Here is a 27,783-nt window from a genome sequence, read left to right as displayed (position 1 = left end):
TTATATTATTGTTTAACAGTGAGATTAACTGTGCAATTAATCGTTCGATTAACTTTTTTAATTGCTTGACAGCCCTAGCTTATATCCCTTCCATTTTATTATTTAAACTCCAATTTTTCATCCTATCTAATGTAACTGTGGATGCCTCATTAGTCATATAAATGGTCTCTCTTCTTCTGAAGCCCGTTAAGCTCCTGGCCTCAACAATATCTAGTGGCAATGAGTTCCACAGGCTAACTGTGTCTTGTGTAACTTTTATCAGTTATACATTTTCTGCCTTTCAATTTCTTGGAACGTTCCAGGGTGAAGAGAAGTGCCCAGTCTACCCTCTCTCTGCAGTACCCCTCTCATGGCCCCTTTCTGTGCAGTCCCAGGCTTTTGCCTCTCTAGTCATATGGATTTATTGTCTGGCTTCTAGTTATTTTCACCACCCGACAGAAGAGGAAGGGGAGTACTGAAGGCCCCACTCACCTCACAGCTGTGTTCATCTGCACAGAGCTTGCCCAACGACATCTGTGTCTTTACCCTGCGCACGGCGCACTCTTTGTCCGAAAGACCATCAGACTGAGTGGAGATCTCGATGGGGATTTCCGGAGTCTGGGACAGCATGTCCTCCAGCTTCTCAGTCAGCTGGTCTTCCAGCCTGTTGGCCAGCTCATCTGGGCTGTTTGAGTGGTCGCTGGTGTTTCCCTCCTCTCCATCGGACACGGAGAAGTTCTCAGAGCTGAAGGTTGAGTAGGACTGGCAGCTACTAATGCAGCGGTGAGGCCTGCAAGCCCAGGAGAACAGCTTAGCTTCACTTTGCTCAATCCCTGCATTGCAGTGTTTCTGTTTATACTGGTAAATCACTTCCCCCACTCCACATTATTGGCCGGGCTGCTCCACTTCACACCCAAAAGAGATTGGCCCTGACAAGCTAACCCACATCCACCGAACACACTGTGGGAGCCTGTGTTAGGATGGTCTCCAATTGCCCCTCAGTTGCCACCTTTTTGGTAGTTCCAATCCCATCCTCCACTTTTGTAAAGTTCACTAGGCAGGGCAAGGGAGCCAGCAAAGAACACTTCTCCAGCTGGAGCCATGTCACTGATGGTACATATTTCAGCCCTGCCTGGGGAAAAAACCTTTCTGACTGGCTCCTTTCCCCACCTCCAGAGGTGTAAGCAGCCAATCAGAGCGGCTCTCCCCACCCCTCAGAAGCTGAAATCATTCTCACAAAAGGGGAGGGGAAGAGGGAGCAGAAAGAGCCCAGGATGGCCCCCTACTCCCTGGGAACAATGGGACAGCTCCTCTCTACCTTCTCTCCACAGCACCCAACCTGGAAGTGACAGTGGGGATCCTGCCGCAGCCCTGCCCCAGGCCTTGGAGAGGGGTGAGGAACCCCAGAAGCTGCAGAAAAAGCAGAGGTAAGGTTGGGGGAGGAGAACAGATGGGGATCCGGAGGAGGCAGAATTGATGGGGAGTGGAGGGGCTGCCAGATGTGATGTCACCTTCATTTCTGTACAAAATGATAAGAGCTCCCCACTTTTTTCAATCTGCTCTATGCATCGGTAACAGGCTAACCATATGTTGCTGGCTCCAAGTATTGTTATTATTATTCAAAACAAAGCAAAACAAGTTGCTAAGATTGCAGGCACAGAGCCATGCTTTGAGACAAAAAGTATTAGGAAAATGTTTAAAAGTGAATGACATGATCTGAATTTTCAAAACCTGAACTTGAGGTTTGTTTTCTGATTTTTACAAAATTCCCAGAAGAGCTCTTGCTAGGACTGAGAAGTGACATGCTAAATTTCACAGGGAATGGTCTCTTTACAGAGAACTTGAGAAGGAAAAGGTGTCTTCTGGAGAGGGAGGGGGCATGAAGGGCTCTGTGATGGGGTGTCTACCCCGCTCAAGGCAGAGCAAGTTAGATTAGGTTAATTAACCTGATTGGCTGCACCTGAGGGAGAGCCAGGGCTTGAAAGGCTGATTGACGATGGAGCCCATCTGAGAAGGAACAAGCAGGGCTGGTATAAAGCCAGGAAGTTGGCAGCAGAAGAGGGCTGCAGGGGAAGTAGTCTGCAGTCACCCTCTGGAAGAAGGGAGTTTGGGTTGGTAAAAGTGGGTGGGGGGAAGGGTGTGAGAAGATGCAGGAAGGAGTCCAGGGAAACAGCAGCAGGGTCTGTGAGCAAGCAGACCACAGGTGCTAGACACAGGGTCCCTTGACTGGAACCCAGAGTACAGGGCGGGCCCAGGTTCCCCTATGAGCCACTGGGGAAGTGGCCTAGACTGGGCAGTGGAGCAGAAGAATGCCTGGGGCAGTTGTCCAGTGGGATTTTGCTACCCTGGAAAGGAAGGACTATAGTGACCTGGCCAGAGGACCAAGCCACAAAGAGAGAGCACCTTGAGTCGTTGAGAGGGAGGATGCCTGGCACATGAACAACAGAAGGGGATGTTGGACCTGGAAGGAGCTAATGCCCAAAGCAGCCAGAAGGAGGCACCCTAGCAGTGATTGTATCCCATGAGAGGTTTATAAAATGAAGCTACCTTTAACTTTAATTATGGCACAGTGGAGCCCTGATCCTTGAATGGGGCTCCTAGGTACTACAGTAACTCTTCGCTTAACGTTGTAGTTATGTTCCTGAAAAATGCAACTTTAAGCGAAACGATGTTATGTGAATCCAATTTCCCCATAAGAATTAATGTAAATAAGGGGGGGGGGTTAGGTTCCAGAGAAATTTTTTCACTAGACAAAAAACTATATATTTTTATATATGTGTATATATATATACACACACACACACAGGATAAGTTTTAAACAGACAATTTAATACTGTACACAGCAATGATGATTGTGAAGCTTGGTTGAGGTGGTGAAGTCAGAGGGTGAGATATTTCCCAGGGAATGCCATACTGCTAAATGATGAACTAGCATTCGGCTGAGTCCTCAAGGGTTAACACATTGTTAATGTAGCCTCACACTCTACAAGGCAGCATGAATGGAGGGAGGGGAGACAGCATGGCGGACAGACACAGAGAAACACACACTGTGTGAGAGAGATGCGTATTGCCCCTTTAAGTACGCTGACACCACTCTAAGTACACTGCCTTTTTAAGTAGATCAGCAAGTTGAGATAGCAGCTGTTGCCAGCAAGCTCCCTCTGTCCTGAGCCCTGTCGTGTCCCCACCCTGCTCTATATGGAGAAGGGGTAAGCGGGGGGCAGGAGTGGGGGGGAGGGGAACACCCTGACATTAACCCCCTTCTCCCCCCCACCCCTGCACAGCAAGTAGGAGGTTCCTGGGAGCAGCTCCAAGGCAGAGGGCAGGAGCAGCACATGACAGTGTGGGGGAGGGACAGCTGAACTGCTGGCAATTGGTAGCTTGCTGGGCGGCTGCTGCACAGGGAACTTAGGGGAGCGGGGAGCTGATGTGGGGCTGCCGGTCCACCCTGGTTCCAAGCCCCCACCAGCTAGCGCCAATGGGCTGCTCTTCCTGCAAGCAGTGGACAAAGCAGGCAGCTGCCAAACAATGTTATAAGGGAGCATTGCGCAACTTTAAACGAGCATGTTCCCTAATTGATCAGCAACGTAACAACGAAACAATGTTAACCGGGATGACTTTAAGTGAGCAGATACTGTACTACAATAAATATTATAATAAATCCAAAGCACTGGAATGCTTTCCATAGATCCCTTTTGAAACTGTACAACTGCTCAAGCACTACACCACAATGACTGAACATGTCCTCGCCCCTTTCCCACCTCCCTGCTTCTGCACTAACAATGTGTAGTTTTCAGCGCGCTCCTGCACTGTGGATATCACAGCTACTCGCTCTTGCGGATCCCCTCTTCAATCATATGTTCCACTGCCCCTCTCCTCAACACAGCACGCCCGGGGCAGCACAGTGCACCGCTCAGCTTACCTCCCGCACTGGGACTGAATCGCTGCACTAGCCCAGCAGGTGCTCCTCCAGGCAGTCTAAGCAGCACTACCTGGCTGATGCCCCTGCATGCTGAGTCAAGTGTACAGCACTTCTGAAAACCCCCTGGGCAATGAGTGGGCACTAACCCCATATAAATGTCCTCCCTGATGCCCCTCCACACTAGAAAAGGGTACTGTCCAGGTGGCAATGGTTCATGATTAATTAGGAAAGCAGGCGATGTCCCCTGGGGCTGAGTGAATGCACTGCACAGCAGTTTTCATTCCACATGCTGAGAACTGCCACTAGCCATTTGAGTCACCTCATTTACACAAAGGTTCCCATTCTCCATGTGCTCCAGACAGCTGGGAAGAAATGATGCTGAATTTCCCATGACAATTGATGGTGGTTTTATAAAACTTGCCCACACCTTTTATTGCAGAATTAATCAGATGGAATATGGGGTCTCTCCCAGCAGAAGAGCTTTTAATACTTCACACCCGGCAGTGGCTAATAGCTTCAGAAGGTGATACAGGCCCAGATTCTATACTCTCTGAGCCACTCGATCCAGATTTTACTACATTGTCCACAAATGTGAATCCTTCAAATCCCCTTTCCATCCTAATCGTCGCAATACTTTGGTAGACATAGGTGCACCTTTGTTACCCCACTCTGGAACATTCATTCCTAGCTCTCTTTTCCTTATGGAGAAGATGTGTTGTGGGGAGCACGCTCTAATTCACACACGAATCTCTGCAGCAATCACAGGACACCCATAGCACAGCTGACACACAGGCAGAGGAGGGTGCTTTTTGTATTGACACGCTCCTTTTCCACTTTTACACATGTGAACATCCTTTCAAGACAAGATTCAGCAATTTCTAACACAATGAAAGTCATGGGGAACACCCATAATCTTTGACTAAAATGTTTGGAGAATGAAGGAGCCCCTGCCTAGAGCAGCCAAAGCCAACAGACCAATTCCTCCAATAGGGGGAAAGTGGGGAGCAGAATGGAGATCTTGGAGGTGGAGTGGAATCTGGGTGACGGGTCCTGGGGAGGAATCAAGAGGCTGAGTAGAGAAATTCAGTATAAATTATGAGAACCAAATTACTGTAGCTGAGACCCAAACTAAAGGGCTGTAGTTGGATGTAGCTAATGCTCTTTCAAATGTTTCACTTGACTTCCCTCCTCAGTCCCTGGGCTTCTCTCCAGGATCCCTGCCTTCAATTACCCAAGCCCCACTTTTTCAAAGGGGGTCATGTTCCCTGCCTTATGGGGAGGACGTGATCCTGTTTCAGAAAACCAGGCTTTTGATCAAGTGACGTCCGTGTAATCAAGGCTGCACTATTCTAGCCCAGATGCTGGAGTCATTCCCTTGCCCTCTGCAGCAACAAATCTGATAAAGAACTTTTGAAAGATGCTGTCAAGGGTGCCAGACCCTGGCAGTTTCAAGCTTAATGGTACAGATATTGGAGATACCAGACTGGGTAGCAGTAGCCTCTTGCACTGGTCACACATAGTGAGGTTCCTGCCCAAACAAGCCCATAATGGAGAGGAGCTATGCTGGAGATGCCTGCAACTTGCAGGGGGTTGAAAACAGCTCAGCACAGCATGAGACATCATAGAGGGGACACTCATGTGATTGATCTTGTAGCTAGCTGGACTGGAGCGCTTGCCATAGTTTTCAGTGCTGATGGTCACCACAGGACTGGCCAGGCCCTTGACAGTATCACTACAGGGTTGGATATATTTCATGCTGGAACTTGGGCAATGATTCCACAGGGACCTATCATGCTGAGGTAGAAGGCTCACAATTCCCAGCACAATGCCATGATGTTAAGTGAACCAGGTTAAAAAAAAAAAAAGATTTCTGCCTACCACTCAAGGAACGATTGGAGGGGTTTAGCTATTTACCTCTGTCTCCGTGGGAACTCCACTTCACTGTCCACTTCTCCTTCTTCCTGTTCTGAAGAGTCATCACCACTCTGGCAGGGGGAAAGAGAACAATGTTATTGGACTGATTTAAAACAATCATACAGCTATCTAGCTGCCACTTGGTTCTCTGGTACAAAGCCACTGCACCAAAAGGTTTCATAGTGTTTAAAGCCAGAAGGTACCCTTAGATCATCTACTTTGATCTCCTGAATATCGCAGACCATTAGTTCACACCCAGTTACCACCATATGGAGCCCAGTATCTTGGGTAAACTAAAACATTTCAGTCCTCAAGAGACTAAGCTGCTGTGTGCCACAGGCAGAGAACAGGGGGACCGAGGTACCACCAATGCCTGAGGCCCCAGCAATGGCAGGGAACAGATAGATGACATATGCTAAGATGATCCCAGCAGATGAACCAATCCCCCATGCTGCAGAGGAAGGTGAAAACCTCCAAAGGTCCCAGCCAACCTAACCTGGGGAAAAATTCCATCCTGACCTCTAATCTGGTGATCACTTAGATCCAGAGCACATGAACAGAGCCACACCAGCCAGGCATTTAAAATACAGGATTTTCTGTACCACATCAGATCATTTTGTCCACCCTATCTGGTGCCCCGTCTCCAGCCAGAGCCAATCCCTACTGCTTCAAAGGAAGGCAAAAAAACCCTAACCTTCAAAATACATCCAGCTAATTATACATCAGGGGAAAAAGTTCACCTTTAGTGCTCAGGGAGGACAGCTGAAGCCATGAGGCCCGAGATTAAATTATATTCATTATCATAATGCAGACCTGCAAGTGTTCTGAGCATGCTGAGGGCAGTTCAGAGAATCTGTACTCTCCATGGCCCATGAAGGAAGGGAGTGACTACAGCACTCCAAACAAATAAGGAGTCAAACTTCTGCAAGCTAAAAGCTATGAAAAGTGGAATGGTGCAGGAAACTCTGAGATGTGGCAAATGTTTCACACTAGACGGACACAGATATTTGACTGCTGATCAATTTAACAGGAAATACAACCAATTGGGTCTTAGAGCCATCATGCCTGAAAATTACGAAGGTCTGAGTTAAAATACCCAGGGCAACTTCTGAGATACTGGAATATCCCAGCAATATTCCTGAAATGGGGACATTTAACATAGAGTTTAGATCTTGTCTTCACAGGGACACTGACTGGCAGTATAATTGTACAGTATAGCTATGTTGGTATTACTCCCACATAGATACTCTATTCCAGAAGAAAAGTGACTTGGTCCTTGCATAATTACTCTGTTTTGTGTTTTGCAGTGGGGTAATTTTTCTGGAATAAAGTCACTTTTTTTTTCCAGAATAGTGTCCACATGGGGAATTATACCAACCTAGCTACAGCAGTAGAATTCTGCCACTAGAGTTTTGCCAATTTCCCTGCATAGGCAAGCCAGAGACTGGCACAGTTTTATAGTCCTTTAAGTGACAAGATGACCAAAGATACAGAATTCAGCAGGGACTAAATAATGTGCTTTATTGTGGAATTATTAGTACTTAGTTTTGAAATATTCTTTGACAGCCACAAGGTCACACCTGAAAGAAAATTATTATAATTCTCTGTTTCCAAAATTATATCATTAGGTAGAGATGTACAGTACTTTGGAGTGATAATATAACATGACAAAAATACTGAAAGAAAACTGAATATGAAATAGAATAGAATAGAGGTAGAATATGAAACAGCACTGGATTCTGGGGACATCCCAAAGGTTTATCATGATAATAGAAGCAGTAGAATATAACCAGAAGAACTAAAACAAGTAGAATTAGAGTAATAAGGATACAGTCACATAGTCTCCATAACTCTCCGAACAAGCTAGCTGTCTCTAGTCAATAATACATAAAAGCAGGGGAGATATCTGAGAAAATTAAAAGTGAGAGTACACCAGAGTCTGAAGGAAGCAAAAAGGCAACTGTGACAGAATTGGAACTGTTTATTAATCATCATGAATACTGGATGTTGACCTGGTTATGGGGAGGTTTACTGTATAGTTTTAGTTTAATACGGGGCTATTGGGAAAACAAGCAGGAAGGAAAAGAATAGCCACTCCTCTGCAAACATTTGAGGGTTAAGAGACACTACCAGGAGAGGAAAAAGCCTGAGAACTGGAAGATCAAAAGGACTATAGCAGTTTAAAAAGGAACACTTTCTCACAAGGAGTTGTTCAGGGGGAACGAAACTAAGGCCATGACTACATTACCGCTTATGTCGGCAAAACTTATGTCACACGGGTGTGAAGAAAACACCCCCCTGAGTGACATAAGTTGCACCTACAGAAGCGCCGGTGTGCTCAGATTTGACTACAAGATTTGACTACAAATGAGAATTAACTGCTTTCTCTGGTATTTTTCTCAAAATCTAATATCCTCCTGGCAGACTTCTGGCAGACCTTTTGTATTTCTCCTCCAATGTAGCTTGTCTTTTTCCGTGGTCACCCTCCCTTCTTATATCTTCTTTTCTATCTCTTGAAAAATTGATTATTTTGTTTATTAACTTATACACAAAAAACTACATTAAAAGAACATTATTAAGGTTGCAAAGTCAAGCACTGAAAAATTAGGAAATGCCAGGCTGCCTGCATAACGTTAATTTGTCTCCCGTGTGTATATGCATTATGATACATTCTTTAATTATGTAACTGCCTTAACCCTGACACCATCCTTTCTCTTCCTGCAATCCCCTGCCTTGTTCACTAAACACCTTCCAAGTTCCACAACAAATGAGACAGGGCCCTATAGAAAAAAGCAACAATGATTCATCCCCAGAGCAGCTCCATCCTGTGTACTGACGGAGGCAGGGGTCCTGTGGAAAAAAATAGCATGTGATCATGTAATTAAAGACTGTCTCATAACGCATACACACAGGAGGGTTGATTTAAGGTTGCACAGGCAATCTGAATTCTGGCATTTCCAAACTGTGGAATGCTTGACTTTGCAACCTTAATAATGTTATTTTAATGTAGTTTTGTGTGTGTAATTTTCTAGGGCTTTTTTAAAAAGCAAACTTGGAAAAAAAAAATCCATCGTGTGGAACCATACCGCCAACCACATGGGCCATCAGTAAGGTTGGCAGCTTTAGATCCACTGCACTAACCTCTCCCACTTTAGCTAACAGAGTAACTGATAGCAGCAGTAGATTGTCATCCTCCGTGTGGCCCAGCCACAAGAGGGAAATGAGGCATACACTTTGTCAGTGGGTTTCATAGCTATTTGTTGCCAGTACAGGAAATGTTGTGACTCGGGAATCCTCCATTCTATTCCAGTTATGAAAGGAATGCACTTCAGTGTTGAGACCCTTCAGGTCCTATTCCCCCAAAGTCTGACATATTCTGTGCCTGGCCCCACCAACCTGTGCTTGTCCCAGTTCCAGTCTTCACCCCATCTCACCTCACCTTCACAACCCAGTCCCATTTCAATCCCCTTTCTTCCAGTCCCCAGTCCCAGGCTCTCCTCTGGCCAGCTCCTCTGTTCTCTGCATTCCAGCCAGGCTGGTTCCCACATCTCCTTGTAGAGTGCCAACAGGGGAAGTATTGAGAGCACAAAAGACTATATCCCTTCTCTCAGGTCCTGTTCCTGGCACCAAAGCACTCCCAGGCTGCAAAGAAGAGCAATTGCAGGGAAAGTCCTTCAGTTCCTGGCTGGAGCATGCTCGGTGCAGACAGAATCTTTGGGGTATTTAGCTGCCAAAGCCTCTGCTGAGCATGAACAAATTGCAACTTTTGGAATCTTATAACTTGGGTAAATTTAGACAATCTCACAGGAATTCCAAAAGGCATTTTGCTAACACTAGGGCAACACCTGTGGCAAATTTGGAGCTCTTGCTCCAAAGCACAGAGGAACTAAAGCTTCTCAAAGAAATGGTTGTAAGAATTTTTTCTAACATGGGCAAAACAATATAATTTTCCCTGACTCTGTTCTGAGAAATGGCTGGACCATTTTTTCTAGTTTAAAAAAACAAACAAAAAAACCTTTAGTCAGAGACAGACACTTGGCCTGGTAAGTTTCAGTCCAAACAGTTAATGTTTGGCAAAGTTATAGGTAACTTAAAAGAGTCTTATAATGGGACGTGTTAGGCCCCTTAACCATATGTAGTGCTACTACCTCCACCTATAACCTTCCCAATAAAAACTACTTTTAAAAGGATGTCAAGGTTGCAAAACAAAGCACACAAATTAAAATTAAAGTTGCATGCACAACTTTAACTCTGCCCCTTTGTGTATTGATTGCTATACAAAGTTTTTTTACATAGATACTATCTCTCAAACAATACTATACCACATTGTACAATTTTTTTCCGGACAATTTTAAACATTAGACAATTGTTATTTTAAAGATTACTTTCCTGTCTTTACCTTTTGAATAGGTCTGGGTTTGCAAGGTAGCACTGGGGTAGCCTGGTGTTGAGGGGTGCCTAGCAATGACACTGACTTGCAGCTGTTGAAGTCTTCCTCCTCCATCTTTTCAGGAAGCTGGGCCTTTTCATACAAGGGACCACACGTTGTCGATTCAGGGTGGTTCATCCCTGGTTCAATGGATGGCATCTGTTTCTGACCACTGTTTGCCTGCCTGCACTGAGAGCAGGGGTTGTGTGGGTCTGCTTTACAACACTGCCAATGATCAACCTTATGTTCCTCATTCTCCAAATTCCTCCGACAATCTGCTTCCATAGCAGTAGAGATGAGATCGGGGCTGGAGCCAGACACGCGCCTTTGGGCATGGTTACTGAGGGGGCTCCGCAGGGCTGCTGCAGGGCCAAAGTACCTCAGGTTGTTCGCACAGTTCGCGATGTCTTGCCCCTGGATGTTTAGCCTGGGGTGATGGCCATGGTAATGGGGGTGGCTATGCTGCTGGTGCTGCTGTAGGCTGGAATGATGAGAATGAGGATGATGATGAGGTGGTTGGGGTGAGTTGTCCTGTGCTGGTTGGTTTTTCAAGATCCCTGCAAATTCATTATAGCTGCCTTTGCTGTTCCCTCGTCGGTGACGTGGTTTGCAGCGGTATCGGCCTTTGTTACCGAGTGTTGACATTTTGGGACTTCCTGAGACTGGTGAACCACTGGGTGCCACCTCTGCACTGGATATGCCCTCTGACTTCAGCAGGTCTGGCCTGGGAGACAGGTGAAAACAGGATTTAACTTTGAAGGTAGAACTAACCCATGGCATCACTCTGGGACCAGTGACTCAGTCAGCAGGAGTAAGCACAAGCAGCTGCACCAGACCCTGCTTACTACGGTCTATGGACATTCTTTCCCTTCTGTTGATTGGCTGTTGGGTCCAACTCCCTTCCCTCTATCCCCACTCATGGTCCTTCACATCTGCTTCTCTCCTATGACCCTCCCTGGTCCGTGTGACCGATATTGCAACCATGGGCTGTATCTTTGGCAGAACATATGGTTCGTATGATTGTGTTCTACTGATGCAGGAGCGTTACCACAGCACCTCCAGGAACTTGAAACAGCGTGGGGTGATTAAGGGGAATCACTCACGACTGTAAACATCTGCAGAGAGGTACCACCCATTGGGAGGCTTCCATATACTGGTCCAAGCTGCGTTTTCCAGAGTTCTACAGACCAAAAAAGGGCTTTGGGCATAAAAAAAACTGTGTTTAAACTGACTCAAGACACTCTTTCTGATCCAGCAGGACCTTATGTCCAAGGTCCCCAATCCTTGTGGAAGGATTGGAAATATTTTGGCCTACTAGTGCCTCCTATGATTGTTGGGGGATTCCTGGTATGTTTAGCTACTGGAACGTTTATTGTTTTAATGTTTTCTCTGTAATACCTTTCCCTTAAGAATAAATGTGCTTGCTTAGGAAGAGTTGTGCGGTAATTTGTAATTGCTGGCAATACACTGGCTCTTGGAGAGAAAGCAATGCACAGGCACTAGACTTCAGGCAGATTGGCTTGCTGGCGATATCACTGTGTAAGGCCAGGAGCTGTGCTGCCGTAAAATGCTCAGTCAGGAGGAAGAGAGACTCAGGTCTACACCCAAGAGAGGTGACAGCTAGGAGCTGGAAACCTTAAGCAGGTGCCCTTGAGGGAGCACAGGAGCAGTTACCCAGAAACGGTGACATTCCCCTCCTACCTTTCTCTCCTCCCCATCCCTCTTTGTCCCCTCCACAGCCCTTTGTCTTTCCATTTAGTTAATCCCCTCCTAAATTAAAAAACCCACTAACTTCCCACCAATAAATCATGACACTAACACATCTGTTTGTATGTTTTATCCCCTTCCCACACACTTTGTCTTTTCTATTTAGCTTGTAAGCCTCGGGGCAGGGACTGTATCTTTTATATGTCTGAGCAGGGCCCAGCACAATGAGGTCTCCAAGTGGCACAAGACAAACAATAACAGTGGCCAGTTCATTTCAGCTACACAGGAATAAACATCATTCATTGATTGTTAATCAGTGAGTAGAATCCCAACAATCTAGGGAAAACGGCTGAAAATCTGTCTGCATGAAACTTGCCTCAGGTTACACAGGGACTGTGGGGCTGAGCTAGGTGCCTCAGCAACAAGGCCATCCTTCCAGATGACTTGGATCCTGTTTCTGGCCACTCTCCGCATTCCCTACTGCATTAGCATCAGGGCCACCGATGAGCAGGCACTAAATTTGCTCAGACTAGGAGATATTTGTTTCTCCCTGCCAGCCCTGCAAATTCCATGGGGTTCTGAGTGTCAAGCTGGGTTCTTTCTGGCTCCTGTATCACCATCAATAAAAATATTCTGTGGACCCAATGTTTCACCAGGGTTGCCCACGTGTAACTGAGGGCAGAATTTGTCCCTACAACATGAACTTAATTAACAACTGTGTTGATGGTGTTGCAGTCAGACTAGAGTCCAGTTTACTCAATCCTAGCTGCGCTGGTTCTGCTTTGCTAGCAGGACTCAAAGGACGGAACCCTGCTTGGCACTGAAGAAAGCAGGCATATTACAGAACACACAGAGGAAGCAGATCTGTTGTGCAAGAAGCAGCCAGTTTCATCCAGTCACATTTGCAAGACAAACCACACTTGTCACTCTTGTGTAGGACTTGCTTCCCTAGCTAGGATTTTGTTTTGTGCAGAGGTTTCTTACCGTTTGGTCTGGCTCCCTGGCTTATGAGCGACCCCTTTCCTTTTCATCAGCTTCTCTACCGCAATGGGGTGGATTATCGGTCTGACTGGATGACGCTTGTAAGTCCCAGGATATTTCTTTTCCACCGCTTGTTCCCGTCTGGAATACGGAACAAAGAATAAATCCCTAGTCTCCTCTCTGTAAAATGGAAGTTACTGTTGGATGCAGTGGCGGATTAGCCACTGGCCCAACGGAGCCCGTGCCCAGGGGCCCCGGCCAATTGGGCTGAGACGTGGGGGCTTGCCCTGCTCTGCTTGCCCCTTTGGTGGCAGAGCAGGGCAAGCCCCAGCACCCCAACCCCACTCCCCAGCAGGAGCGCTGGACGGGCAGAGCAGGACAAGCCTCCGCACCCCAATCCTACTCTCCAGCAGGAGCGCCAGGTGGAGGAAGCAGGGCAACCCTCCACGCCCCGACCCCACTCCTCAGCAGGAAAGCAGGGCAGGCTGACGAAGCGGGGCAAGCTCCTGCACCCTGACCCTGCTTCTCGGAAGGAGCGCTAGGGTGAGTGGGGTGGGGGAATTGCTCTGGCCCAGGACTCCACAAAATTGTAATCCACCTCTGGCTGGATGGAAAAGCAGCTGTGACCGAAGTGGTGATGCACACTGTGTGCTTGTTTCATGGACTGACAAGGTATGTGGTATGTTTTGCACTTAGAAAGAGCCTAGTTATTTTCTACTCTCTTTGCAGGGAGCAGGTGTCTTATCTGTGGCCCTAGTACATAGTTTAGGGAACGCTGTCTCCTCTCTTTACAGAGAGGCTGATGGCAGGGGCCATTTAACACAGCTGGTAGCAAAGTATGAAAGCTCGCTTCTCTCTCAGTCTTCAGCTGCAGGGTAAAGAGGAGGATGTTTACAATAAGGAGTCTGTCATTCACCATCCTTAAAAAGAATACCCTTCAATCTGGACAATGACTTAGAGAGATCGAGCAGAGACTCAGCCACCTGGTCCTTTATCCAGGTCTGGAAGCCTGCTGCTAGAGGCTCAATCTGAAGGCATGCGGCGTAGTTTAGAAAGGAGACCTATTTATTCCCAGTTCAGAACCATCTCCTGTATATGAGCATGTGTGTATGTATGCTCCCCTCTTCCAAGATATACATACTTAATGAGCTCCTTCTCGCGGACCTCCAGCTGCAGCATGATGGCGCTAAGCTCCATGTACAAGTTATTGGCTCGCTCTAGCTTCCTCTCATAATGTTCACGGATATCTAATGCGTGCCTGTTAACAAGAAAGGAAAACCAAGGCTCAACTGGACAACCCGGGGATCCTGACCCAAGAAGGGCAGAACAAACACGTATTTGAGAATGGGGGAGGGGTAAACCAGCAACATTCTATGGCCTAGTCATCACTAGGGTTTACCTTGACAGGCCAACACGTGAAAACTACCACTTTAGCTAATGTGGTTAAAAACACATCTGTTTTCCTCATGGGGTTGCTCTTGAAGTGCATTTCTGCAGAAGCCTTCAGAAGGGAGTGTGCATTTGCAAATCAGGAGACAAGTTAGAGGTTAATGTTCAAAAATAAAGGGATCTGATTAACTCAGAGAGGCAGGGGGGTCACTACATCTCACTGTGGTCAGTAGCCCCAAGGGGGTGGAGTAGCAGAGGAGAGGGGTGAGATCCTCAACAGACCTGAGCTCTTCTCTTCGGCGACGAATCAGCTCTTCGTCTAGTCGGTGTATGCAAGTTCCTTCACTCTTAATTTTCTCAAAGTGCTTCTTTACTTCTTCTCTCCATTCAGCCTATGGGATGGCATTTTATATTCATGGTTACACAGCCTCATGATTCATGGCAAAGGCAACTCTGCAGCAGAGGAGTTCATTCTTCTATTACTGGATCATTCCCATTTTCAGGCTACCATTTATGCGTGTCATCACCTGTCCACTAAAGAGCCTCTGTCCTGATCTGTCACACCCCTGCAGTACGGAGCCACCCTACAGCCCATCCATCCCAGTCCTGGCCTGCAGCTTCCTGTTGCTATTCCAGCATTTGGGCTGCCCTCACCAATGACTAGTAGTACCGCCTAGACTCAGGTATAGTGCAAGCAGGCATCACGCAAGTTTCCACACACAGCTCTGCAACACACTCAGTCCTGACCTGCAAAATTCCCTGTTATCCCTGTTCAATCTATCGAGGCTCTTAAACGTAACCTACCCTGCAAGTATGGAAGTGCCCTCCAGATTCCAGCTCCCCCACAGAGACTACAAAGCACATCATATGGAAGTAAATGTCCACCTGGCATTAGGCTTCTCAAAGTCATTTCACATGGCCCCTGAGTTAGATCTGAATTGTGCGATTAAAACCGCAACATTCACTGTTGCTCAGTGAGTGCGTACTGTGAGATCCCAGCTCTAAGTGGCTATTGCAGGCACTAGGGCCATCAACACCGGGTGACTGCCTGGTAAGCTAAGACTTACATATGAGCTGTTTAGTAATCTTAAAATATGTTTTCTCTGTAATGCCTTTGTTCTGAATAAATAATACTTATGAAGCCTACGAAGGCTGGCTGGTCACTGGTTAACCCTGTTATTGCTCCCGAAAGAACAGGATGGCAGGTGCTGAACTTAAATCAGGGTTACTAAAATGATCATAGTGAATTGCAGCCTAACTCCCTGCTCTACTGGGAGAAAGTCACAGAACCTCACCCCAAGAAAGACGATAGCTAGAGACCTAAGCATGGTGCCTGCCCTCAAGGAGGTCACGAAGAAGTCATGCAGTTCTCTCGGGAACTATGATACCAGGGACTGAAAGTGGTTCCCACAGCACTCCTGTATTCTGCCCCTGCTCCCTCACATACAGTCAAGTGGCTTGTGTAATGAACCCTACCTGGTCTGCTTCCAGCAGAAGCTGCATAAGATCAGCAGAATAGTCCTGTTTCTCACTAAGCCCTCCCATCCTGTCACACCAGTACCCCACAAATCAAAGCCAGGGCATGCCTGCATTCACTTCGTGCTGTGCAGCCCACCCAGGGCCCAAGTCTCAAGCTGCTGCCAAGAGTCCCAGGAACCCCATGGACATAGAACTACAATGGGCAGCAGAGTTTATCTTAATGAGTGTTTGGTCACTTTCCAAGCCTATGAGGCCTGGTAGTGTGTTTACTGGCACAGTATTAACCCTCTAAAGAAGTCCCTAGCCCTTGTGGCCCTAATGTTTAGAATCACACCTCGTGTGCTCACTCACCATACAGGACAGAGGGGATCATCCCCATCTTTCACCCTGGGAGCAGCTGATAGGGCCAGGGAGCTGGGACCCTGGGGATCCTGCACAGCTGTCTTTGTCCCTTTTGATTACTCCCTTGCAGTCCTAGGTCCCTTCACTGTTCTGGGATGGCTCTTTCATCTGTCCAACTCGCTGCCCTTCCCTGCTCCACCATAGCTGTGGTGGTTCCTCTGGCAGCTCAGCCTCCAGGTGGCCCTCTGTTTGTACCCTGCAGCCGGACTCCAAGTACTGCTCCATCGGCAGCAGGTCCATTTGTCTCCTGCTGTCTGGGGCTTAGCCTGGAGCCAGTGAGACCCCCAGCATGTGAAGGAACGGGAAAATGTGTGTGGATGCAGGGCTCAACTCTACCTCCTGCTGAGACAAGTTTCCAGGCTCCAGACAAGTCAAGCAGCCCTCACTTCCTTTTCATCTGTACCTGCCTCTTTGCCGAGCCATCCCTGTCCTGGGCTTAGTACGTTGCTTGTATCTCCTCTCTCAAAAAGAGAAAGGGGCCAAACAGTTCCCAGGGCTCCTCCCACTACGCTGGGGTAGCTACTGCTCAGAAGTGACCAGCTGACCCTCTAGGTTATCTTCGACTGGGCTTGCACAGAAGAGGGCTGGAATTTATTGGAGGCCTGGATGGTGCACACAGGTACATGTGTCTCCAAAGAAGCTTCTCTAAGACAGTTGTGGCTTGGCTGCAGCCTGAGCTTGCTGATACTGTTGGGTCTGTCTGGTCTGCAAATGCTGTAAACTGCTATAAATGCCGGACTGCAGACCAGGCTTGCTGGCCGTTTATAAATTGCATCAAGGCCTATTGGGCTGCAGGCTGAACTTGTAGCTGCTGCAGCTGTTGTTGTGCTATCCATTTCTTCTTCCACTTCTGTCTTTTGGGTAAAGGGTGTCTGGAAACACCACTTCTGGTACAAACGTCCCCACCCTGTTTTCTGAACACAGCAGGTGCATACACACACGGTTTGTGTCCAAAGCATAATTCCTTCCTAGCACAAGCCTTTATTGTTAACATAAATAGTAAAGCATAAGCCTCAGCCTAAGATTTTTCTGAGATTGGCTTATTATTGCATTTTCCCTTGCAAGACCCTCCTGTCCTTGCCCTAGTCCTCTCTTTCCCACTCAGACACAAACCAATCCATTACATCCTGGGCTGGAGTCCCACTTGGTCTGGCTTCCAGCATGAGTCAGCAATAGCTGTGAGACCCCGTAGCCCTCCTAGCAGCTATGACCAGTCTGTATTTACCTGGGATTTGAAATAAGTCTCCTGAGGGGTGGCAAGAACGTCAGCAGATGCAATGTCTAGGTGCATCAGCGTCTGTCGGAAAGAGGGACGGTTCCGGGGCTTGCTCTGCCTGAACAGAACAACAAAGTCAAGTTAAGGGGACATGCTATAGAGTTAAAATCAGACTGAAAGTGTTTTACCCACTACTGGTACAATCAACCTATGATTGCTGTAGCTGGAAAAGAGCAGAACACAAGAATTCTCTTTCCCACCCAGTGTATTTCCTTGGTGCACTTGGCAGCTTGCCGTGTGTAAGCCCTTTCACTGTTGCGCTGTAGTCAGTTTTCCCTTCTACAACACCAGGGCAGAGAGAACATTTGTAAAACAGGAAACTGTAACTGTGAAATCACAAAAGTCAGCAGAGGCCTCGAGGCAGGTACAAACTGAATCTACTCTAACTCATTTGGTGAAACTGCCTAGATTTCAGCCTGGTGTCCCTTGAGTTTCTGAATCTGTGACTGACATATTTAGAGCACCCCCCTAAGAATTACAGGTCAGTGAAGAATAGTCAGCATCACAGCATTGTTTCTTCCTCATTCTCCTAGTATATTAGCCAGAACGAATGGTGGCCCATCTTGGCTAATGTAGGAGAATCAAGGTATTCTTTAATATTCCATTCCCCTTCAGGATTCCCTGCCATTAGTGAGCCTGAAGTATGAAGACTCAGCATTAATGCCCTTCCTAAGAACAAGACCTTGAGCTCTGTAACCTGGCAAGAGGAATGTATGGAGAACATTACCCACAACCACATGGGTAAAGTCCCCAGACCAGCGCACAGCTGGATTTCCTCTATAACTAGCTCATGACCAGCCGTTTTGACAGAAGCATCTAGGCCCCCAATAGAAACATATTTCCTTGGGAAAATTTGATGTCAAACTTGCAGGTATGAGACGCAGGTTGAAAAATAGGTGGATTTGTCTGCATCTCATATAGAGAGGTTTCTGTGCATATGAGGAGGTATGCAATTCTTAACTAACGAACTCAGACTGTACTGGTCCAAGAGCTATAGAGCCAACAGATTAAAAATAATTTTCCAGGATTGTATTAATGGATTCACAGATTCCAGGGACCATTGTGATCATCTAGTCTGACCTCCTGTATAACACAGGACATAGACCTTCCCCAAAATAATTCCTAAAGCATTTCTTTTAGAAAAACATCCGATCTTGATTTTAAAATTGCTGGTGATAGAGAATCCACCACAATCCTTGATAAATTGTTCCAATGGTTAATTATTCTCACTGTTAAAAATGTACAGCTTATTTCCAGTCTGAATTTGGCTAGCTTCAACTTCCAGCTATTGGATCATTTTATACCTTTGTCTGCTAGATTGAAGAGCCCATTATCAAATATTTGTTTCCCATTTAGGTCCTTATACACCCTGATAAAGTCACTCTTAAGCTGTTTTTGTTAAGCTAAATAGATTGAGCTCCTTGAATCTAACACCATAAGACAGGTTTTCTAATACTTTAATCATTCTCATGGATCTTCTCTGAACTCTCTCCAATTTACCAACATCTTTCTTGAATTGTGGGCACAAGAACTGGATGCAGGATTCCAGCAGCAGTGACAAATACAGAGGTATTATAACCTCTCAACTCCTACTCGAGATTCCCGTTTATGCATCCCAGGATCGCATTAGCCCTTTGTGCCACAGCATCGCACTGGGAGCTCCTATTCACCTGATTATCCCATGACCCAAATCTTTTTCAGAGTCACAGCTTTCCAGGATAGAGTCCCACATCCTGCAAGCATGGCCTACATTCTTTGTTCCTAGATATATACATTTATATTTAGCCATATCAACACGCACATGTTCACTTGCGCCCAGTTTACCAAGTGATCTAGATCACTCTGTATCTGCGTATCATTTATCACTCCCCCAATTTTTGTGTCTGGAAACTTTATCAGTGATTATTTTGTTTTTCTTCTGGGTCATTAATAAAAATGTTAAACAGTGTAGGTCCAAGAACTGAGCCTTGTGCGACCCCACTGGAAACACATCTACTCAATGATGATTCCCTATATAAAGGCCCAGAAGGAGGGCAGACATGACTGCTAACACAGATGGGACAGAGTCAAACAAGATTGATGGGGCTTCTGAGCTCTTAAACATTCTTGCTAATTTGGATATTTTCACCCTCAGACAGCAGAATTTGCAGGGAGGGGCTTGAGAAGGTGTCCTGAGTCTGGGAATAATATGGATCAGGGAGCCAAGAGGCAGCAGCATCCTCAAATTGACATAGAGAATTAGCTACAGCACAGAGAGGGTGGCACCTCTCCAGCTCCCAGCGGAAACAGAGACCGGATCCCTCTGGCTGACACTGCCTCTGCTGCAGATCACAGCCTCCCCTTCTTTCGCCACCTAGAACCATGCCAAGGCTGGGAACTGGGTCCCTGCTCCTGTTGCTTCCAATTCTTCCCTCTTCCTCCTCCTCTTCTGAACAGCACTCCACTCAGCTCTCCTCTCTTCCCACCCTCCGAGCAGTTGTTATGTACCACCCACCTAGCTCCAGATCCACAGTCCTCTCTGAGTGACTCCTGGTTCTCCTGTATTCAGCCATGGTCAGGATGAGCCTTTGGCCACCTGCCTCATCGTCCTCACCTTGATCTGCAGCTCTCCAGCATCTCTCTCACTTGCCCTGGTCGTCCCCAAGCCCTGCCGTGTCTAATTTCTCCATCACTGAGTTCCCTTCTCTGACCACCCTGGTCTCTTTCAACATCAACGGCATAAGTAACTGCATGCTGTCTGTAGGAACTCCAATGCCTTGCTGGTGATAAGTCATTTTGCTTCATGGCAGCGGGACATGGAATGTCACACCCAGCATAGTATGCCACCAGCACATAGTCTCTCTCTCAGCGGCAATGGTGTTTTTTAAAAAGAGAACTTTGCTCTGAACCCCACCCTCCAGTCCTTACTCAGGCGCCATTTCCACTGACCCCACTGGCAGTTTGGCAGAGCCAGGACTGCAGGATCAAGCCCCAAGTCTGTGCAGGGGATGTGGCTCTTACCATGTTTGCTTCATGAGGATTTTGAACCCATCTGGACAGGTGGAAGGGACAGGAAGGTGCAGGCTGTTACTGCCCACTCCCCAGATGATAGCTGAGGAGTCTACATCCTTGTATGGAATCTCTCCTGTAAGCAGCTCCCACAAAACTACCCCAAATGACCTGTTGCAGAAACATAAGGACAAACCTCCACAGTGAGTTACACGGGTTGTGAAAAAAATCTGTAACAGACTAAGAGACTTTCTGTTCAGTTATCAAAATGGGCAGCAGGTTACATCTGATTTTGGATTTTGAAAATGGATTCAAGAATGGTAATGTTCATATATTTAACTAGATAAGGGTGTTATCCAGGGTTATGTTACACTTTGTGCAGTCTGTGCCACTGTTCTAGACCCTAGCCTTTTATCCACAGTTGCATCGGTTTTAACTTTTACTTTATACTGAAAAGCTAAATCAAATCCTCCTCCTTTTTGGGTTTTTAATCTCAAAAAGATACGAAGTTATGAGCAAAATACAATGGAATATGGGTAAAATCTACAATGGAAGGTCATGGTCTTGCCATTTCCAGTAAACTAAAATGCAAAGTTATTTTTTCCAAGCTGTAATCATTGCTGATCATAGCTCCTTTGCTTTGGGACAAAGTGAGAATTTGTGTGTATTCATGTTAAACCAGCTAACAGACTTCAATTGCTTTAAAAAAAAAACAAAAACAAAAAAAACAAACACTCCCCCTGCTGGCATGTTTGCTACACTATCCATGCCCTCTACAGAAAAATGCTTCCAAAGCTAATGAAACACAAAACAACAGCAATGATTACAATGTGGAAGTGAGGAAACAAACACAGCCACTGTGTAGGTGCCACTATTTGGACATTTCAGACTCCATTGGAGATTCCCTCTTGTTCTAACTTGAAGAAAAATGAATGAGAATTGTGTTAAAACCAATCAATAAAAGAATAGTATAAGGAGGGTCTGTCGAGAGCAGGCAACCCAAACTACAAGAAATGAAAATTACAGGTAAAAAAACTAAATCTGCCTTTCTCCTGTAATGAATCCAAGGCTCCAGAGAGAAGTCATAATTCACAAAAGGTAGCAAGGAATGACTGCCATCACCAACCACATAGAGGGCATCATAAAATAGTAAACTGATGCCAAAATGGTTAGTACAAAGGCAAAAGAGAGGTGATCAAAAGCCAAAGAAAAGCACTCACTGAATAACTGTTCCAGAAGCTAAAATTAGCCTGAGATGCAGAGATGTGGTAAAGACTATTTAGTGAGTTTCAAAGTCCAAATTTACTATATCCCAGAAGGAACAGCATCTTTCTCTCTCTTTCTCTATATATCCTTGCACGCTGACTACATTTCCCAGACCTGAAGAAAAGCTCTGTGTAAGCTCAAAAACTTCTCTCTTTCACCAACAGAAGCTGGTCCAATAAAATATATTATCTCACCCATCTCGTCTTTCTCGTGTCCTGGGACCAACCTGGCTATAACAACATCGCATGGAACAGAAGAACATGATTCTGTGTTTGTTCACTGTTTTAATTCTTAAAGGGGCAGGTTTTTGGGGCCCACTTTTGCGAGGTGCTGAGGACCTTCATCTCTCATCATCATCAAACATCTAAATACACTGAATTTTTATTGCTTTCATAGCCCCACTCCTCATTGTGGAGCATATAATTAGGACCCTACCAAATTCACGGCCAGGAAATATGCGTCACGGACCATGAAATCTGACCTCCCCCATGAAATCTGGTCTTTTGTGTACCTTTACCCTATAATATACAGATTTCACAAGGGAGACCAGTGTTTTTCAAACTGGGGGTCCAGATCCAAAAAGTTGCAAGATTACTGGTGGGGGTTGTGGTATTGCCACCCTTACTTCTGCGCTGCCTTCAAAGCCGGGTGGCTGAAGAGCAGCAGCTGCTGGCCAGGCAACCGACTCTGAAGGCAGTGCAGAAGTAAGGGTGGCAATACCATCTCATGCCATCCTTTTTTCTGCGCTACTGCTGGCCGTGGCACTGCCTTCAAACCTGAGCTCCTGGCTAGCAGCCACTACTCTCTGGCCGCCCAGCTCTGAAGGCAGCGCCGCTGCCAGCAACAGAGAACTAAGGGTGTCAATACTGTGACCCCCCCCTACAATAACCTTGTGCCCCTCCCCACCCTTTTTGGGTCAGGACCCCTACAGTTACAATGAAATTTCAGATTTAAATATCTGAAATCATGAAATTTATTATTTTTAAAATCCTATGACCATGAAATTGACCAAAATGGACCATGAATTTGGTAGGGCCCTACATATAATACTTAGCAGCATCTCTGAGAATGGAAAGTCCAGTAGAGAGCAATGAGACAGACCTTCTAGTGAGTATAGAGTGCTGGAAATGCTATATAATGGGAAGATCTGACTGGCTGAAAGGAAGGTGAAGATGTGCAATTAACATGACAGTACTGCTCACCAGATATCCACTTTTTCAGAGACGGGCTCATTCCGTATCACCTCTGGGGCCATCCAAGCCACAGTGCCCGCGAAGGACATTTTTGTACTTTTATCACTGAGTTCTTTAGAAGTACCAAAATCTGAAATTTTTACTGCATCTGTATGAGTGACTAATACACTGGAGAGAGAGGGAAAAACACAAGGTATCAGCAATGAGAAAACGCTTTGCCCTTCCCTAGCAACTTTCAGAAGTGGAAGTTTTTTGTCACCCACTAACACTGTCAGGTATAAACTATAACTATTTTATCAATGGGCAAAGTGAGGATGTAAGAATTAGTGGTTTATCTGGACCTAGCAGCCAGGAACTAAAGCTTTAAAACAATTTGATCAGTAAATGGAATTAATTTGCTAGTTTCGGTAAATTCTCTCCCTCTGTTCAGAACAACTTTTTCTAATGTAACTCCACCAGATCCAGTTGTTCCGCCAACATGGGAGGGAGTCATAATGACCTCTTCCTTGCTTTGCATCATTAATAAGGTACTGCTGAAATAAAATCAGTAGAGCAATCTACAATAACATTTTTGCTTGTTTGTCTCCAGCCCTACTGATCAAGGGCTCCTGGTTTCTATCATTGCTCAAACCCACGGCCCCATAAACTACACTGTTCTGGAAACAAAGTTCCTCCCTCTTGGAATCTAGCTCAAACACTTCCTATCTAAAGCCTCAATTTTAACCACAGTCACTCAAGATCTTAGTGCAGTAGCTATTGTTAGCAAATGGCTCTGTTTCAAATCAGTATGAAGCATTGGTGAGGCTGTTTGACAGGGTCAGAGTACAGAGTTAATAATACTGCAGCTTCACAGATGAATTACCACAAAATTCTTTTGATTTTTTTCCAAACTCTGATTCTAAATTCTAGAGGCCAAAGTCCATCCTGGTGTAAACCGACTGTAACAGAGTCATAACGGGGAACATCAAGGTTGACTATATTTGGGGGACTTTCAAACTTCTTTTAAATACATGTTTTAACACAAAATGACTACTAAGATGGAAGATGTAATTAGCCATATACAGGTATATACTGTATACAGTATAATTAGAGGTAACAATTACAGAAAAATGTAGAACTATTTGTTGGAAAATTTATCTTGATATTCAAACTAGCAATAATATAAATAATAAGTGATGTAACAATAATAACCTCACTGCCCAAACAATGTAACATACCATTTAAAACATTTACAGCCAAATACAGATACAATAACAGAACCACAGTCACACCGCGTGCTGTAAACAGTGAAGGAAGGGTGAGGCTGAAGCAATGTCCAGGGTGAACGAGATAAGACAGCTGGGCAGTATCAGCAGGGGAACAGGTGCAGGAGAAGAGGAAGATACACATTCAGGAGAGCAAGGGATGAGACCAGAACAAAACAGACAAGAAAGACAGACAAAATAGAGAAGAAGGAGACAGAGTGATTCACTTTTTCAAAAGGGCAAAACAGACATCTCATTAGCAGACATGTTTCCCGACTATTACTTTCCCACATAAGCAACTGGTGCATAACAGAGATGTTATGCTAGTATAAATGGGAGCAGAGATGGTCCATGCAGTTACAAACAGGTCAGAGGAGACACAAGACAAATCTTTCTCAAGTTATGGGCCAGACCATGAGAAAGTTTAAGGGCCCCATATCTAGCTCGATATCCATTTGCTGGAGGAATTCACTCAAAAATCTACTTTTTCAGAGTTTTAAGCACCCAAGGACTTACTTTGGTGACTTGAGGTCTCTGTGGATGATTTTATGAAGGTGTAAGTAATTCATTCCACTTGCAATCCCTGTGGACCAGTCCACAAGCAGCCGAGGCGTGACTTTCCGACCCGCTCGTAGCACTTCATAGAGCTGTCCATGTGCGCAGTACTCCATGATAATACAGTAACATGGGGCTTGAGTGCAAACTCCCCTGTCAGAGAACACACAAACACTATACACATTACTGCAAATCAAACCCAACACTCAGTATCAAAGTGATTCTCTGAACTCAAAAATATACCATTGTGATCTGAATGCCCAGAGCTCATTGACTTTCCTGGCAGGGAGCTGTAGGGGCTCAGCATTTTTGAAAATTAGACCGTTCTTCTTTATCTGGAATGTGTCAACTGTGCACCTGACTCATATGTGGAGAAATTAAGTTTGTCTATAGAAGCAGAAGCTGTTCTGTAGGTTTATGTCTTTGGCTTTTATTTTCTAGTATTGACCTTCATTCTCCAGGGATACAGGCACAGGAACACAGACATTGCCATACAGGTCCAGATCAGACTACAGAGCCCCCAGGTCAAGCAATGACAGGGGCTTTCGATGCTTCACAGGAAAACAAAAACCATGCCTTAGTAAATGCTCAATCAGGAAGAGCTCTGGAACACCAGACACATAGCAAATACAAACTTTAGTGTAGTTCAATGCCAAAATGCCTGAAGAGAGCTAACCTTCAATCAGAAAACTTCCATTCTGTGAGACCCATTAGTCCCTCAGCATTTTGATTAACCAGCTAATAATGTGACACTATTAGATTAAAAGTAATATTTCTATTACTATTTCTTCTACATTTTCTCCCTCCTCCCTTCCCACTAAGATTACAGAAAACAGATCCATCTCCAGTCAGCAGGACTTAGACTTTATTTTTTACTTCGGGTTTGTTTGTATTTGTTTGTGTGGTGTTCCTACGTCAAAGTTAGGTCAAAATAGCAGGGTTTATATTTATTCCATATCTTGTCAGACATGCTCTGGAGAAACACAGCTTGCGTTCATTGAACCACTGCAGTCACCTTCTAACTTGTCACATAATTCGTTTGATTGGCTTGCCTTCTACTAAGTCACTCTGGGCTCAGTTTTACAGCTGCGTCACGTGAAGAGCTCTCACTGAATTAGCAGAAATTCCACATTAAAGTAGCTCTAACCTGGACCTTGTATTAGTATTCAGCCAGGTTAACAGAATAAGGGTTCATCTCCACTCCATTTGGAGCTAAATTCTTGTTAACACTCCTTACAGTAAGGAAATCATTTCTGCCCACCATATATTTTAGTACTATTCAAAAATCCTCTTGCAGCAAAAGTTAAATTAGGTTGGGAAGTATCTGCAGGCATCACTTGGATAACAAATGGGGTTAGGAGTAAAATCGACTTAGATTATTTGTCTGTACTATATGGTTTGTCTCCTCAGGGCATGGACTGTGTCCATGTTTTGTACAGCACTGAGCATATCAACCATGCCCAGTAAGTAACTCCAGTAATAAATTACCTACTTACACCACAGAGCTGCAAGATCTGGTTTTGCTTTATGCACACTCTAGTGTTATGCCTGCTCCGAGAAGATCTCTTGCAAGTTCAAGTACAATTCAGTTCAGTCCTTTAAGAGGATGAGGGCTGTAGAGACTGATAGCTCTGCGGGAGCTCTTGCCTTTTTATGTTTTGCAATAACATGAATTCAGATTGGGTTAATGGCAAAATTCTGCCCTTGCAGCAAGAACATTGTTGGAGGGAAGCAATAAGGTGTTGGCTTTAGGAAGGGTCCATATGCCATCCTGCCAGCCCAGGCTGAATGCAGTGGGCAGAATACCTCATTCTGTCCCCTAAAAAGCAGCATTTCCAATCCCCACGTATGCTACTGACTACAATACGTACAGGTGGATAGGCCCACACCAGTACAGCACACACCCTGTCAGTCCATCAGCCGTGCCCTGACCTAGCACTCAATAGACACTGATGAGGAAATCCTCCTCACTTGCTGTGAGAAAGAAGAAGCAGCACCCTCAAAGCTCTTCTGATTTAAACACACCTGTGCAACATAGAACGCAAGTTGCCCTGGGTGTTCAGACTTTCATGGGATACTCACATAACACAGAGTTAGGTTTGTGCTTAAGTACCTTGAAGAGTCGGGATTTAACTAAGGAGCAGGTTGGAAAAAAGGCCATGTCCTTTAAGACATTCTCTGGTGTATAGACCATCTCAGAGAGTCCTCAACAGGAGGAGCACACCATCATGTAGCCCTCTCAAATCACATTTCACAGAGTCTTGAAAATTTGTCCTGCCTGGATCTGCTCCTAGGATGAGACCCTGAACCTGTCCTGATGCAGGCAAGCTACAGGCCAAGAGGTCTTGGTAGTCCCTGGGAATTTTAAAACCTGAATAAGGACTACAGTAGATATTTCTTTGTTCACTCTCAGACAGTTATGACGAGAGAATGCACCTTCCACAGGGTGTGAACTACACCAATTGCAAGACTGTGCTCTTGTGCCAGTCATCTAGATAAGGATAGACCTGCATGCCCCAGTGATATGGATTAGGCACCACTCCAGCCAGTTACTCGGTGATCACCCACGGATTGCTGCCAGTTGGAAAGGGAGCATTTTATACAGGCTGCCCACCATAAACCTGAAGCTGTTCCTGTTCTCCTGTCTGAATGTTCTTGGGTCTCACCATCATCTTTAATTAGCTTCACTAAGCATAGCCGGAGCCCGCAGAGCACAGTCTAAGGAGCAACTCATTCTCACTCAAGGGGGAGAGGAGTTGCTCTTCTGATCAGCTCTGTTCACTCTGCCTGACTACAGCTCTACGCATTGTTCTCCTTCTCCCCAGTAGTGAGGCTCTCCCCGATGGACAGGACAGGAAAAGTTTCCCATGGGCTTTGTGCAGGGGGAAATCTCTCTGGCAATAGTTTCCTTGGTCTTTCCTTTACCTGTAGATGTGCAAAGTTCACAGGACTGTGTTTTTGTGTGTATGAGTGTCTATATGACCCCTCTGGGTTGGAATGTTGCATACCATAACAGTGCCCACAACACTACATACCTGTGCGTGAGAGGAGGGGCAGAA

At 45.7% G+C, this 27,783-nt stretch overlaps 1 protein-coding gene across 7 annotated transcripts in view; it reads right to left on the bottom strand.

Annotated features, from left to right (window-relative positions):
• The window catches only part of MAP3K13 (mitogen-activated protein kinase kinase kinase 13), a 132,950-nt gene that overhangs the window by 7,403 nt on the left and 97,764 nt on the right, over positions 1-27,783 (bottom strand). For all 7 annotated transcript variants that reach the window (XM_037908334.2, XM_037908335.2, XM_043523193.1 and 4 more), the window contains 10 exons: positions 24,686-24,877; positions 22,935-23,093; positions 20,479-20,637; positions 17,428-17,536; positions 14,604-14,713; positions 14,074-14,190; positions 12,936-13,073; positions 10,215-10,968; positions 5,816-5,886; positions 472-769 (listed from right to left, as the gene is read on the bottom strand). In XM_037908334.2, the coding sequence (XP_037764262.1) occupies positions 472-769; positions 5,816-5,886; positions 10,215-10,968; positions 12,936-13,073; positions 14,074-14,190; positions 14,604-14,713; positions 17,428-17,536; positions 20,479-20,637; positions 22,935-23,093; positions 24,686-24,877 (2,107 nt within the window). The remainder of the gene's footprint in view (positions 1-471; positions 770-5,815; positions 5,887-10,214; positions 10,969-12,935; positions 13,074-14,073; positions 14,191-14,603; positions 14,714-17,427; positions 17,537-20,478; positions 20,638-22,934; positions 23,094-24,685; positions 24,878-27,783) is intronic.

This window comes from Chelonia mydas, chromosome 9, assembly GCF_015237465.2.
Source record: "Chelonia mydas isolate rCheMyd1 chromosome 9, rCheMyd1.pri.v2, whole genome shotgun sequence".
In the NCBI taxonomy this organism is placed as follows: Eukaryota; Metazoa; Chordata; order Testudines; family Cheloniidae; genus Chelonia; species Chelonia mydas.
The sequence above is the reverse complement of the archived record's forward strand: the minus strand, read 5'-3'. Positions and strand labels throughout refer to the sequence as shown.